The sequence below is a fragment of the Corylus avellana genome, chromosome ca1, assembly GCF_901000735.1.
Source record: "Corylus avellana chromosome ca1, CavTom2PMs-1.0".
Taxonomy (NCBI): domain Eukaryota; kingdom Viridiplantae; phylum Streptophyta; class Magnoliopsida; order Fagales; family Betulaceae; genus Corylus; species Corylus avellana.
The window spans coordinates 7,539,526-7,552,748 of record NC_081541.1 but is presented as its reverse complement, the minus strand read 5'-3'; the positions used below and the strand labels follow the sequence as shown (position 1 = coordinate 7,552,748).

The window sequence follows — 13,223 nt, the reverse complement described above, 5'->3', positions numbered from 1 at the left end:
ACCCACGATACACACTAGCCCATAACACATAACTACCCGCTAACATAACATAACAACTGAATACTACCTACCCATGTAGCACTAACATAAACATGGATAATAACTAGCCTCCTACATGTATCCAGGAGATTGTTCTTGTTGAGTAGGAATGTTGTTAATCAATACAAGTCTGGATTCTCTTTTCAAAAAAACGATAATAACTAGCCACTAACATAAGCTACTACCCCTACTTCCTTGATGCATGCCCTTCTAGGAATTACTCTATGATTTTCACTATTAATTGTAGTCCAACACGAAGTGGAATTAAGATTCTTCTCCAGTTCAAATACAAAAATATCATCTACTATAAGTAATTAAATATTCTTCAGAACTGAAGAGGATTCTATTCCCATGAAGTGGTCTGTTTGTAGGAGTCTCTCATTAAAAAAAAAAAAAAAAAAATTCATTGTACAAAGAAAAAGTTGGAACAACCAAAAAAATAAAAAGACAGGGAAGAAGGATCCGGTTGGAACAAAAAAATAAAAAGACAGGGAAGAAGGATCCTCTCCATTTCAAATGAAATGGAGGGGATCCATTTATATACTTTTAGAGGGCATTTTTGTCCAAAAAATTTAAAATGATAGAATTGCCCCTCTAAAAATAACTAAATGGATCCCTCCATTTTATTTGAAATTGAGAGGATCCAAGTCCAAAGATAGGTGCATTAATTTAAAACATCGTGTGGCCGGTGTGAGGACCCAATGTTAGGTCCAATGTTAGGTGTAGGGACCCATACAGGATAGCTTGAAAGCCAACAAAAAATTTGGTTGAATTCAAGGCAGTCTCAATAACGGAATTGGAGATTCTTCTTGTTTTTGAAATTAAGAGAAACAATTATGATTGAAAAATGGTGATTGAACCACCCCTGGGCCTTTGGGGTGGCTTCAACCACCCCCAACCGGCCCTTGGGGTGGCTGATCCCATTTGGATTCAAATTCAGTGCTCACTTTTTGGGTGAATTTTTTTTTATTATTATTTTATTTTAAAATCATATTGGGGATATTGAGAACGTGGCAAAAACCAATATCTCGTTCATATTTTTGATGTATTGCAATGCATGATAGCAATGGAGACAGAGAAATTGAGGGTGTCTGATATTCTTTTCCCACAGAGCGTTCTAGAGAGATGAGTTTTGCACTTTTGGGGCTATGTTGATATTAAATTAGAGTTTACATCACGCAATATTTGCTTAAAAAAATTGACTGGTTTTGCACAAGATAAAAAGAGAAGAAAAAAAAAAAAAAAATGATTGGCTAATCTTAAGTTGGTTAACGTGCTTGTGCTCTGCTTTTCGTGGGTCCCCGTTACTACTTTTCTTGTCTTTGAGTGATTTGTCATCTTGGATTTGGAGTATCATAGTCTGGGGAGTAGGGATATACCATATGACGAAAGTTTTGGGCTGTCAGTTTCAAGTATGGCTAACTTGGGTTTGTGAACTGTAGGTTTTTTTTTTTAAAAAAAAAAAAAAAAAATTGTATCTTATTTTCTCCGAAAAAAAAAAAGACTTTTTTTTTTTTAAAAAAAACAATGATGATAATAAAATCCACAATACAAAGTGGGCTGATATATTAGGTGTATGTGCAATTCGTTTGAACCTTGTCAGGCCGGGCTTTGAACTACTTTTCACCGTGAAAATCCGATGCTTCATGGGCAACATTATAGCCTCAAGCCCATTCTCAACATTTTAACTCACTGCTGGGCCGGGCCTTAACACTAAATTGAGGTTAACGGCAAAGCAACAAATTTGAACAAATCTATAGGCCATTACATACCCGGTTGCCCAACGGCAAGTCAAATCCAACCACCAAATTCCACCATACACGCATATAAAAATCTGTCTATATAGGGTAGAACTGACTGTGAAGGGATTGAATTCGGAACTGATTTTTTCGTGTTCTCTTGGTGTTTTATTAATTATGAGTGGATATTATTTTTTTTAAAAAATAAGTGTCACTTTCTTTTTTGCTCTTTTAGAAAATAATATGGAGAACACGAGGAGAGTTAATGGGAAGCAAGGCAAGAGTTAACTTTAAGGTGTCATCTTATATAAACAAAGGTTAAGGTAGCATGTTACACAAATAAAGGAGTTCTCAACTTGGAGCAATAGTGCAGGTAATGAATGTTTTTCATGGTGAAAGTAGTTCAATTATTTTAGCTTGTGAACACTACACCTTAAAAGTTCTAATTGGGGCAACTTAGCAAGGTTGTAATGAAGAGGTGTCTCTTCTTGCTGGTTGATACTTGAAAAAGTATTATGTATTAGGAGAAATTACACTTTACTCCTATGAAGTTGTACCCTTTTTTTATTTTATCTCCGAAGTTTAAAATTGACAATGTACTCTAACTAAGTTTTTTTTTTTTTTTTTTTTTTCAATTTATTCATTCCATTTAGAAATTCTGTCTTTTTGGACAGTAGGCAAGTCACATGCGTCACACGTGGCCCTTTAAGAATCAAATATATCAAAATTACTCCAACTTCACCCTTGATTTCCCCAAAATGTCTCCATGTTAAAAAAATAAAAAAAACAAAAAAAATCATTGGGGGTGGTGGCGGGACACCCCATTTGAGCCTAGAGGTGGCCGGCCACCCCCATTAGGCCATTACTCATATAAATAGTAAGACATGTATAGCTACAATTACCACATTCTCTCTTCACCACTGAAATAATAAAGCAGTCCCGGCCGGAGCAATATAATCCTGGATGGTGTTGAAATATATATAAAATACTAAAATATGAAAGATAAATAAAAGAGAGCGGAAGCGGAGAGAGACGTATGGGCTACATCTTATATATTCACTATATTAAACAATTTTACATAACTCTCTATTTATAGAGAAACAATGTGTAGTTAACAAGAAATCCTAAAGCATACTTAAATTAATTAAGGAAGAAAATAAACCTTACAAGGAAATATAATAACGGAGAATAAAAATATTCTATCATAAAGAGAAATAACATATTAAGGAAAATATCAATAAACCTAATTTATCAAATGTTCCAACAGATGGCATTCAAAAGAAGCAAATATGTGGACAACTAGGGGGCTGCTGTTGGACTTATGATTCCTCGTGGAAGTCTATGAGTGCCCCCTGCCCATGGCAGTGGTGGTGGCGGTAATAGTGATGGTGGCGGTGGCGGTGGCAGTGGCAGTGGTGGCGGCGGTAATAGTGATGGTGGCGGTGATGTTGGAAGTGGCGGTGGCAGTAGTGGTGGCGGTAATAGTGATGGTGGTGGTGATGTTGGTAGTGGCGGTGGCAGTAGTGGTGGCGGTGATGGTGGCAGTGGCGGTGATGGTTCTGGTTGAAAAACTCCTCCTGGATTTGGATATTGACGACGGAGCCTTGCGGCTAATGGAGGTGGAGGGGAGTGAGGGTTATCTCTTCGTACAACCACCCTCCAATTGTGATCTGAAAAAAAAAAATAGAGACCAAATTATCAAACCCAAATAATTATACGGATACCAAACCCAATCTCTGTTAAGGCAGCATTGAATTATATTTGTCACTAATTGAAAAAACAGATGCTACCTTAACAAATGACTGATACAATGAAAATTGAAAAAACAGATGAGTGATTAACCCAACATATAATAAAACAGATATGTTTCAGATCATGGAAAAGACATGAATGATAAGAGGATTCTTTGTTTTTCATGAGATTGTTTATTATAAATCTCGTATCTTTTTCTCAGCCTATAAATTTGTATTATATAAAAACCCAAAATTAGCTTGAAAAAAAACTCTGGTTGATTTAATGTGCTTCCTTGTTCTAACCAAAATCAATAATTATAGCCGTAATGATCACAATTGCTTTAATATTTTCTAATTTCTGAACAAGCTATTCAAAATCAGTGCAGGTGAGAAAACATCCTCCATGTTAAAGCACAAGTTGTAATATTGAAGTCTAACACCACATGTGATCATATTGAAGATCAAGATAAGAAGTAAGAATGAAATAGAAGCTCAAGAGAAGATAGCATTAGAATCAAAGACTTAGTTATTGTGATAAGTGATAAGGTTGTATTTATCCCATGTACAACTTCTCCGTATGAGATAGCATTAGGATCAGTTTACTCTCTTTTGAATCTGTATACAAGTTTGTATATAACTCTACTTGTATTTGTCCTATATATATATGAATGAAAATACCTCAACCAATTACGGTGAGAAAATAAGATTCTGAAGAGATTGTTTGTTTTGTTACTCCAACTATACATATACCTTTTTTTAGGGGTACTAAAACTTGTACGTACGCATTACAAGTTATTTTATAAATTCACGAAGTGTTTAAGCAAAAATATAACTTATAAATTTAATTAATTAGTGGCTTATTTATCAATAATACATTCTTAATTATTTAACTAATTATAAACTGTCACACCAGCTTGAATTAAAATTATAGTAAAAACTATAGTACCTGAACCTCAAACATTTTCCTTTCACCAAATTTCGCTCCAAGTAAAAGACTGAAACTAATCAAATTCGATAGTTGATTGTACTTGCATTTAACTCTTGGACAAGAAAAAAAGTTTCCTCACTCAATTTTGATAATTGAAAGATAAAACAATCATTTGCATGGAGTTATGTTTATAATGGATACAGATATGGTGTAATACTTTATGTCCTATTACACACTAAAAAAAATTTCATAATGGAAAATAATTTTTTTTTTTTTTTTTGAAAATCATAATGGAAAATAATTGATTAATAAAACAAAGCAAACAATCAATTGCATTAAGTTACGACGAATAGAGATCTAGTGTAATACTTATGTTTTATTACGATGCAATTAGGACATGGTATATGAGTGTAGGGTAGGGGTTCAGTAGTTGCTCCGGCAACCAAAATAGGTAAGAACCGAATAGCCCAAACACTTGCCCAAATGGGTGAGACCCTCCTCTATCCTTATATACCCGTCCTATTGTAGTGCAATAAAATAGAAGCATTGCACGAGATCTTAATCAGTTTATGATATTCTTCAATAAAAATCAAGATGCACCAAAAAAACAAAAAAAAAACTAACCTGCGTCAATCAAAGCCATTTGCATAAGAAAGATGGTGGCTATCAAGACTGGTAGGATTAAAGCACGGGTAAACAACGGAAGCCCGCCATTCTTTGGTGTTGCATGAAATGCCATTTCTATTTTGTCTTTTCGTGACAAAAGAAGATTTTGAATTGTAAACAGTTACGAAAGCAAACAAATCCAAATCCCTCAGTACAACCAAAAACCTCGTTCTCTCACAAAGAAAAATTTCTACACGCAAATTCTCTAAGCAAGACACGAAAAAATACAAGGCAAAAGCCTATATTTATAGTGGCTAGCTGTATAATGGCTCAAGATTGGCTAACTTTGTTGGACAGGAAATTTCAGAGAATTCGGATTGACTGATTGAGAATTATGCGAGAAGAAAGTAAGTGTTCGAACAAGGAAACACCCACGAACCATCTCCCAAAATCCGTACCCCTCTCTCATTTCTTCCACAGAATTAATCCCATTTTATCTGGAGCAAGGAAACACCCACCAACCAAGATGAAGTTAGAATCCTTATAAGTGCTACCAAATCTTTAGGGGCACAAATATTTATGTCGACACGAATAAGACACATTTATTAAATGAGTGACTCGTTTATAATCCAACCCTGTTTAACCTAAACGCTAACCCTAAAACTATGTGTCGGGTTTGTAGGTTAGTAATGCGTTTAAGATTGCGATTTCGCAAGAATAATTTGTGTTTTTATCGCAAAATATAAAGCATTTGACATTGCGATTTAAAAAACACATAATCTAAAATAGGAAGAAAAAAAAAAAGTGATTTCTATACGCAGGCTATGAGTGCTTATTTGAAAAGACGCAAATTTAAACAAAAATCACGATTTCACAAAATAAATATTTAATAAAAAAGTACTTTTTAACATGTTTTACCAAACGCCTTTACGATTTTAAAAAGTAGCGATTTCAAATACGTAATTTTTAAAAATGTAATTTTTAAAATCTCATTTATTGAAATCGCAATCCCAAACGGACCATAAGTTGCCAGCCCTTAGGTTAAACTTAAAATTTATTTAAAAAAAATATAAAATTTTGATATAAATAAGCTCATGTGACACTTTTATTAAACGATTTGATCCTTTTATGATCCAAATTCATTTAACTTAAACTCCAATCCTAAAATTAAGTACCGTATTTATATGGAGTTCGCGAGCTAAATAATCAGTCACATGAAAATGGTGTAGTTTTGCATGGACTCGAGATTTGTGGTCCATAATGAATACACGAAGACCAAGGAATGTATATGCTAATTGGACAAAGAAAAAGTTCGGACGACCAAACCACAAAAACGTAGGTGCATTAAATACACCGTGTGGGGACCAAAGGTTAGGTATATGTATATTAAATGCCCCACAGATACAGGCTAGCTTGAAAGCCAACAAAAAATTTGGTAATTTTGAAACAGTTTGACTTGGTAATTTTGAAAGTTTGAAACAGTTAACCATGTTTGACTGGAATAGCTTTGGTATACATCTAGGATTCACCATTTACTATTATTTTAATTTTATATTTGTTTACACAATAAATAAATAAAAAAGTTCCATAGAATTGCATGGCTAATAGTTAGGTAATTGAAATCCTAATTAATCTTCTTCCTGTCAACAGCAAGATGAAGGCTAGCAGATTACATCATAGACCAAGTAGTCAAGTACCTTCTTTTTAGAAAAATGTTAGCGCTCAAAGAACTTTTTTTTCTCAGAAATTCTTCTGCAGAGACTTTGGCGTTCTGCAGAAGAGGAAGAGGTCAATTTTCTCCATATGTTCCACTTTTTTCAGTACAGGTACATAATCTAAGTCAGTCCTCTCTGAAAGAAAACAAGCCTCAAGCAAGCACGCAGTAAAAATCAAAAGCTCGAATATTTTTCCAGACGTGACGAAGAAGACGGTAGAAGTAGAAGAAGGGTCGTACATCTTCTTTTTTTTTTGGAGGGACACCAGCGTAGCAAATCCCTCAAATATGTGGGTTTTAGGAAGGAAACGATACTTTAGCAGTTTTCTCGTTAAATTCTAAAACGTGGCTTATTTTAGACATTTAAATGAAAGGAATGATTGATTTTTGAATTAAAAAACTCAAATTTAAGGAAAATTCGGGGATCTTAATCCATTATTTTTAGCTTTTAGGATTGAATTGTATTATTTTTGAAAACTCTAGGAGTTGATCCATTACAATTTTCTGAACCAAATAAATAAAAGCGTTATTCCAAATAGTTAACATGCACTGACATTAAAGTATCTAGTGTTATCCCCCAAATTTTATTTTTTTTTTTAATTTTTTTAAAAAATACATTTTCTTTAAATTTTTTTTTAAAATTAAATGTGCCACGTGTCAACGTCTGATTGGTCCACGTGTCAGTCATAACAGTCAACTAACGGGTGTACTAACTTGGTCATTTATCAAAACTACAGGGACCTCCTGTGATAAAAATAAAACCCCAGGAGAGAAAAAATAAAGTTGAAAAACCCTATGGGGATCTGAAATATTTAACCCTTGATTCAATTGAATGGGTGAAGCCCAAGATGCCATGGAGCGGGAGGGGGTCTACTGTCTAGGGCTAACTCTTCGTACAACTACGTACCCTCCAATTGTGATCCGAAAAACATTCATAAAAAGAAGTTACAGGTTCTAAACTGACATGCAGTTGATTTTTTTTTTTTTTGTTAAAAAAAAACATGTAGTTGATAATTAGAGAGGATTAGAACAATTAATTAAAATAAATATTATGTATTAAGATCTTTTTATAAAAGATTTGATATTGAAATGTTTGTAAAAAAAAAAAAAAAAAGATATTGAAATGGGCGATTAATGTGTTGGAAATCTTTACCATAATATAGGTTGGAGAAATTACAGAATTTTAGGTGGGAGGCCAACTTTATCTAGAGCAAGGAAAAACCCAACGACGAATCAATAAGCTAATTGGATAAAGAAAAGGTTGGGACGACAAAAAATGACAGAGGCATTAAAACAAACCATGTGGCCAGCCAAAAATAGCTAAGGTATGTTAAATACACCACATGCACCTGCAGTAGTACGTACAGGTGCATTTCATGCAAAGTACGGGCTAACTTGAAAACCGACAAAAAAGTTGGTTGAATTCAAGGCACCCTACACCACAAATTCCCACCATAACTTGAATTATAGTAAGCAATCTTAAGTATTTAGTTAAATTAAAATCATGATGATGGGCTTTGGGAGATCGATGATTCGCAGCAACTTTATATATGCAGTTAGAAACATCACCTTTATATGCTGTAAACAAAAATACATAAACAGGAAATCATCAAACCCAACTCCAGGTACCAAACCTAATATCTGCACTACTCTTCGTGCATTGGTCCGCACGAATTGTGCTTGAAGCGCACCAAATGCATGATTCATGTCCTTCCTTGCTAATTCCTTGCTAATTCTTGGGTTGTAGCAGGATGTTCGGCTATTTAATTCCATGTAGACATGAAATATTGTCTCTACTAAGGTTGATCATTGTGGATATAGACATATAGCGAGATAGCATCCTATTTTGTATTTATTGCCAATTGCCAGTGATTGAGTAATTGACTAGAGAAGCATGCCCTCAGGGAGCTTGAAAAACGACAAAGAACCATTCTAGAGCATTGATAATTTGATATCACTATGAGAATATGGTAACCCCAAAAAGGGGTGCCATATGACTCATTTTTGAAGATTATATGAAGTCGTTACTTTCAAAATTATTGTTAGTACACGCAAATGACCAAAAAACATACTTTTCCACGCAAATGAGACCAAACACATCTTGTGTTTAATAATTTTACCAAGTACAAATAGAATTCTAAACAAACCAGTGTCAATGTCAACTTATATTTATGTAAATTTAGCGAATCTCCTAATAGATCTTTCAATCTTGTATAAAATATATAAGTGCAATTTCATTGACTCCTTTATTTATTTAGTTGGTTATAATTATTTAATATTTTTAATATATATTTTTTAAAATCTATCTTTTAATCTTTTTCACCAACCAAAATCTTGGCTCCGCCTTCAATAACTCCAGCGCCTATGCCCATGTTGCCACTGAACACAGAACCTGAAGCACCATCAAAGAACCTGAAGCACCATCAAATGGCGACCATGGTCACGTCTTTGCGGTGCTCATCTAGCGAGGCTTTCTATGTTCGACAATCTTTCGAAAGCCTTCCTTTATCAGCTCTTCAACAAGGTTCTAAGGTTGTGCACATTGGCTGATGAGGGTGGATGAGGGGAAGATAAGAGTATAGTCAAAAGACTATTCTGCACTTGGGAAATTAGTTTATGCTTTCAGAAAACATAAATTAAAAACTTGAATTGTCTTATGATTAACCAAATATTTTTTTTCAGTTGATTAAGTTTTTGAAACGCAAATAAACCCCTTTCAATACTAAAAACTGTTTTACATAATAACAATTAACAAACGTTATTCAGAATTTAAACACTCCAATTTCTTTCATTTTTTTATTGGAAAGTCAATTACGTGTAAAGAGGATTTTAAAGACCAATATATTGTCCCCTCAATAAACAGGCTATCAACCCACATTGACGGGGCTTCTCTGCCCGAGCCGAGCGGCCCACTCAATTGGGCTCCCTGCTCCGGAGAGAAATCCTCTCTCTCAAATCACTGCCCCCAAAAAAACAAAAAAAAAAACCCAATTACAGGAATCCTGGTCCCTACAAAAGATTCGAACGAGGATAAGTTAAACAAAACATCCTCGGAATACTTAAAAAAATAAAAGATTCCTGATCAAATCAGAAGAAAGGGAAAGATGCTAAGCTTATCACCTCCACCAACACCAAAAGTAAAAAGAAAAGAAATGAGCAGGCAGCAGCCCGACAGACTTTAGTAAAGCAAAGGAAAAGATGCCAATCACATCCGCAAAATCTTCACAACTGTACAACGGCATATATTGAGCACAATAATTCAAAAGCGTACGAGAAATTTAGCCTAGACTAATGAAAAAGTCTTCCATTAATCTTTTCACTCAAGTTTCTGGCTTTTACTTCTTGTAATTTTTTGCAAGTATTTTTTAGTTTAGTGAATATCTTTCATATACTACCCCACTAATCTGATGCTTATTCTGCTTTTTGAGCACATTGATATGTGCGCTAAAGATAAGACAAACAACTCGGATATTGAATATCATGTGTTTAATTTATACTGTTAAATTACTATCATAATAACCAAAGGCTATATATTAATAGGAAAATAAGGAAAGGAAAAATAAAACTGTCCTGCATTTTCCATGCCTTTGGTCAATAGGGAAAGATGTGAGTCCCACAGTTCATTAGTTTCTTACACGAAATCCCTCAACTCTCATCTTATATTTTTGCAATAGTCAACTTTCTTACAATCCAAGGCGAATATGGAACTATGGCCAAACAAATAAGATGAGAGTTTGAAATATACACAGATAAGAACCTGGTTTTGCGTAGAGAATGAGATGAGATTTGAAAGCTCCTTTCCGGTAGGAGAGAATACCACAATACTCCACTCAGATAGCAGAAAACCACAAAGACAAATGTCTGATTACAATTTAGATACCCTCTTCTCCTTAATCACTTGACTTATACTAAGCTTTAAGAAAAGATAACTACCCACGTAAATACAAAGAAACCCACCCACAAGATAACTATCCACGTCTAGTAACATGGGACTACAAACAACATTATAACAACTAAAGATAACAATAGATAACAACTGCAACTACCATGTAACCTACTAGTACTACCCATGCACTTGATAACAACTACAACTATAACTACACCCACCAAATCACATCCACATATATATGTAATCTGACATCTTTTAATTTTTAGTAGATTTGGATGTGATTTGGTGCATTTGTTTTCTTTTCTTAAGCGGTATTATGCTGAGATGTCAATCTGACACTCTTTTGTGCTCTTCAATGAGAGATTACACTTCAGCTACAACTTCAGGGGAAAAAATAAAAACACCCACCAAATCACATCCATATATATATATATGTAAGGTGAGATCTTTTAATTTTTAGTAGATTTGGATGTGATTTGGTGCATTTATTTTCTTTTCTTAAGTTGTATTATGCTGAGATGTCAATCTGACATCTCTAATAGCTCAAAATGAACGATCTGTGCCGGATCCACATACAAGTTATTCTCCTTATGACAGAAAATTCTAGACAAAAGTTTGTAAAAAACAGTAACTATAGATCTACACAAACGATGGCCAACAAATATTCTCACAATATTCTATCGCCCAATGGTAATATATTTGTTATCATCCTATACTATTCACATTTCTAAACATACAGGCCGATTTCTACAGTTTTAGAAACGGAAACAACATAAATTAGAGTTAATCACAGCAAAATAAGTGCAAATCAGAGTTTAACCCAACAACACAGACTAAATTGTGTAGATCTTGAGATGGAGACATTAATTAAACCATAAGAAGAAGAAAAAAAACCCAAATATAAGAAGAGAACGAGATCTTACCAGATCGCAATAGCATGGATCAGGGCAGGACAAAAGAAGGGAAGGGCAGGAACAGCTGGAAATCACTGGTATGGGAGGTATTGGAAAGAATATATTCTCATCTGAGGTATCCTGCCCAATTCTCCCATACCCATAACATCCAGCAGCCATCTCACCCTATCCCTCTTCCTGCTTCGATTTCACTTCCTTCTCCAAAGAAGCAGCATATTTCTATTGAAAAAGAATCAAAGAGCAATATTTGTAGCAACAGGAAACCAGTGGAATGGGAGGGTTGGGAAAGAATAGATCTAGAAACAGCTATCCTTTCCAACCCTCTCACTCCGATGAATTTCCGTTGCTCACTTTCCCTTTCGCTCTTCCTCCCCCTTTCTCAAGTCTCATCCTCTCCTTTTCTGTACTATCAACGCTCTTTTATAAAAGGCAAATTGGAAGAGAAAAGCAGTTTTGGACCTTTTGGACATTTTACTATTTCGACAGGAGAGAGAAAAGGCATCGAAGCACGGAAAATTTGTCGGTTTGTCGGTCCGTGACTCAGGAAGTTGACGGAAAGTATATCAGATTTGATTGATGATTTATATAAAAAAATGAAAAATTTTGTTTTATAATAATTTTAATAATTAACGTGATGTGAAAAATAAAAATATTAAAATTAATTTTGCAAAAATCTTTTTGAAATTTTTGGCTCCATTGCCAAACAGCCCTAGATCTGAGAATATACTGATTAAAAAAACCTTGGTTGGGCTGGCTGTGTTTATCTTTTAGGAAAGTTACAAATACACCCTTCTTATCACTGCATAATTTAATTGCTTCCTGATTCATTGATTTGTGAATAAGATCTTGAACATTCGCGAATAAGATCTTGAACATTCGCTTGGGTTTTTTTGTCTTTTTCTTTTTCTTCCTCTTTTTGGGTCCGGAAGCTTGGATTCGTTGTCGTCTCACTCGTGTTCGGGTCCGTTCTACCAAATTAGGCGTATTGGGCTGGACCAACAAGTTTTGAGCTAAACAAGATGGGTTTTTCTTTTAATCGAAAAAGAAAAGAGTAAAAAGATGGGTATATAAAAGCCCTAGTTTTTTTTTTTAATTGAATAAGAAAAAAGTTAAAAGTAGATCAGTTTACAACCCCGCAAATGCCATGGATTCCATGAATTGCATAAGCCCCTATCCTCTCCATTTCATTTTTCAAAAGTGCTCCTCCATAATATGTTGGGTGAATTTTCATTTACTATGCAAGGTACTGTTTTTAATACTTGTGCAAATTGGTTCATTTGGTGCTGGAAATTGTCCAAAACTTTCTTATGGGATTCTTAGGATTGTCTTTACTAAAATCAGAGAGTAGAGAAAATCTAGTACCTTATGCCGTGATAGAATCACTTGTGATGTGCTTCAATTTTTGGGTGTATATATTTATCATGAAAATTATTTTTTAATAATAAAGATGAAATGAATTCAATAAAATGTATTGAAATGAATACAATCTAGTAATTATCTTCTATACAATCTAATAAACTTATTTATAACAGCCCATATCCCATGTTTACAACTCAGCCCATTCAGTTGCTTTTGACTAAACTACCCAATCGTCCAGAGTTGCGACAAAACGCACGCGACCACAAACTAAAACGCAGCTCCATCAAATCCTCCGCCATTAA

The 13,223-nt window shown here is 34.4% G+C and overlaps 1 protein-coding gene across 5 annotated transcripts; it reads right to left on the bottom strand.

Annotated features, from left to right (window-relative positions):
- Positions 1-2,809: 2,809 nt before the first annotated feature.
- Positions 2,810-12,078, bottom strand: LOC132180858 (vegetative cell wall protein gp1-like). Of its 5 annotated transcripts, none has more exons than XM_059593846.1 (2): positions 11,572-11,978; positions 2,810-3,448 (listed from the first exon to the last, which is right to left on the bottom strand). In XM_059593846.1, exons 1-2 carry the CDS (start codon positions 11,585-11,587, stop codon positions 3,078-3,080), a joined length of 387 nt encoding a protein of 128 aa, XP_059449829.1. In that variant the 5' UTR covers positions 11,588-11,978; the 3' UTR covers positions 2,810-3,077. The 5 variants fall into 5 exon arrangements, 2 of the variants coding, with proteins under 2 accessions (XP_059449829.1, XP_059449822.1); XM_059593839.1 differs by lacking the exon at positions 11,572-11,978 and adding an exon at positions 5,064-5,575; XR_009440207.1 differs by lacking the exon at positions 2,810-3,448 and adding an exon at positions 8,225-9,768 and having other exon boundaries at positions 11,572-12,078.
- Positions 12,079-13,223: the final 1,145 nt, after the last annotated feature.

Coding starts and splice junctions, on each gene's coding strand:
- LOC132180858 (XM_059593839.1), bottom strand. CDS start 5,178: ATGGCATTTCATGCAACACCAAAGAATGGCGGGCTTCCGTTGTTTACC. Junction 3,449..5,063: donor AATGGCTTTGATTGACGCAG/GTTAGTTTTTTT, acceptor TTTTTTTTTCAG/ATCACAATTGGAGGGTGGTT.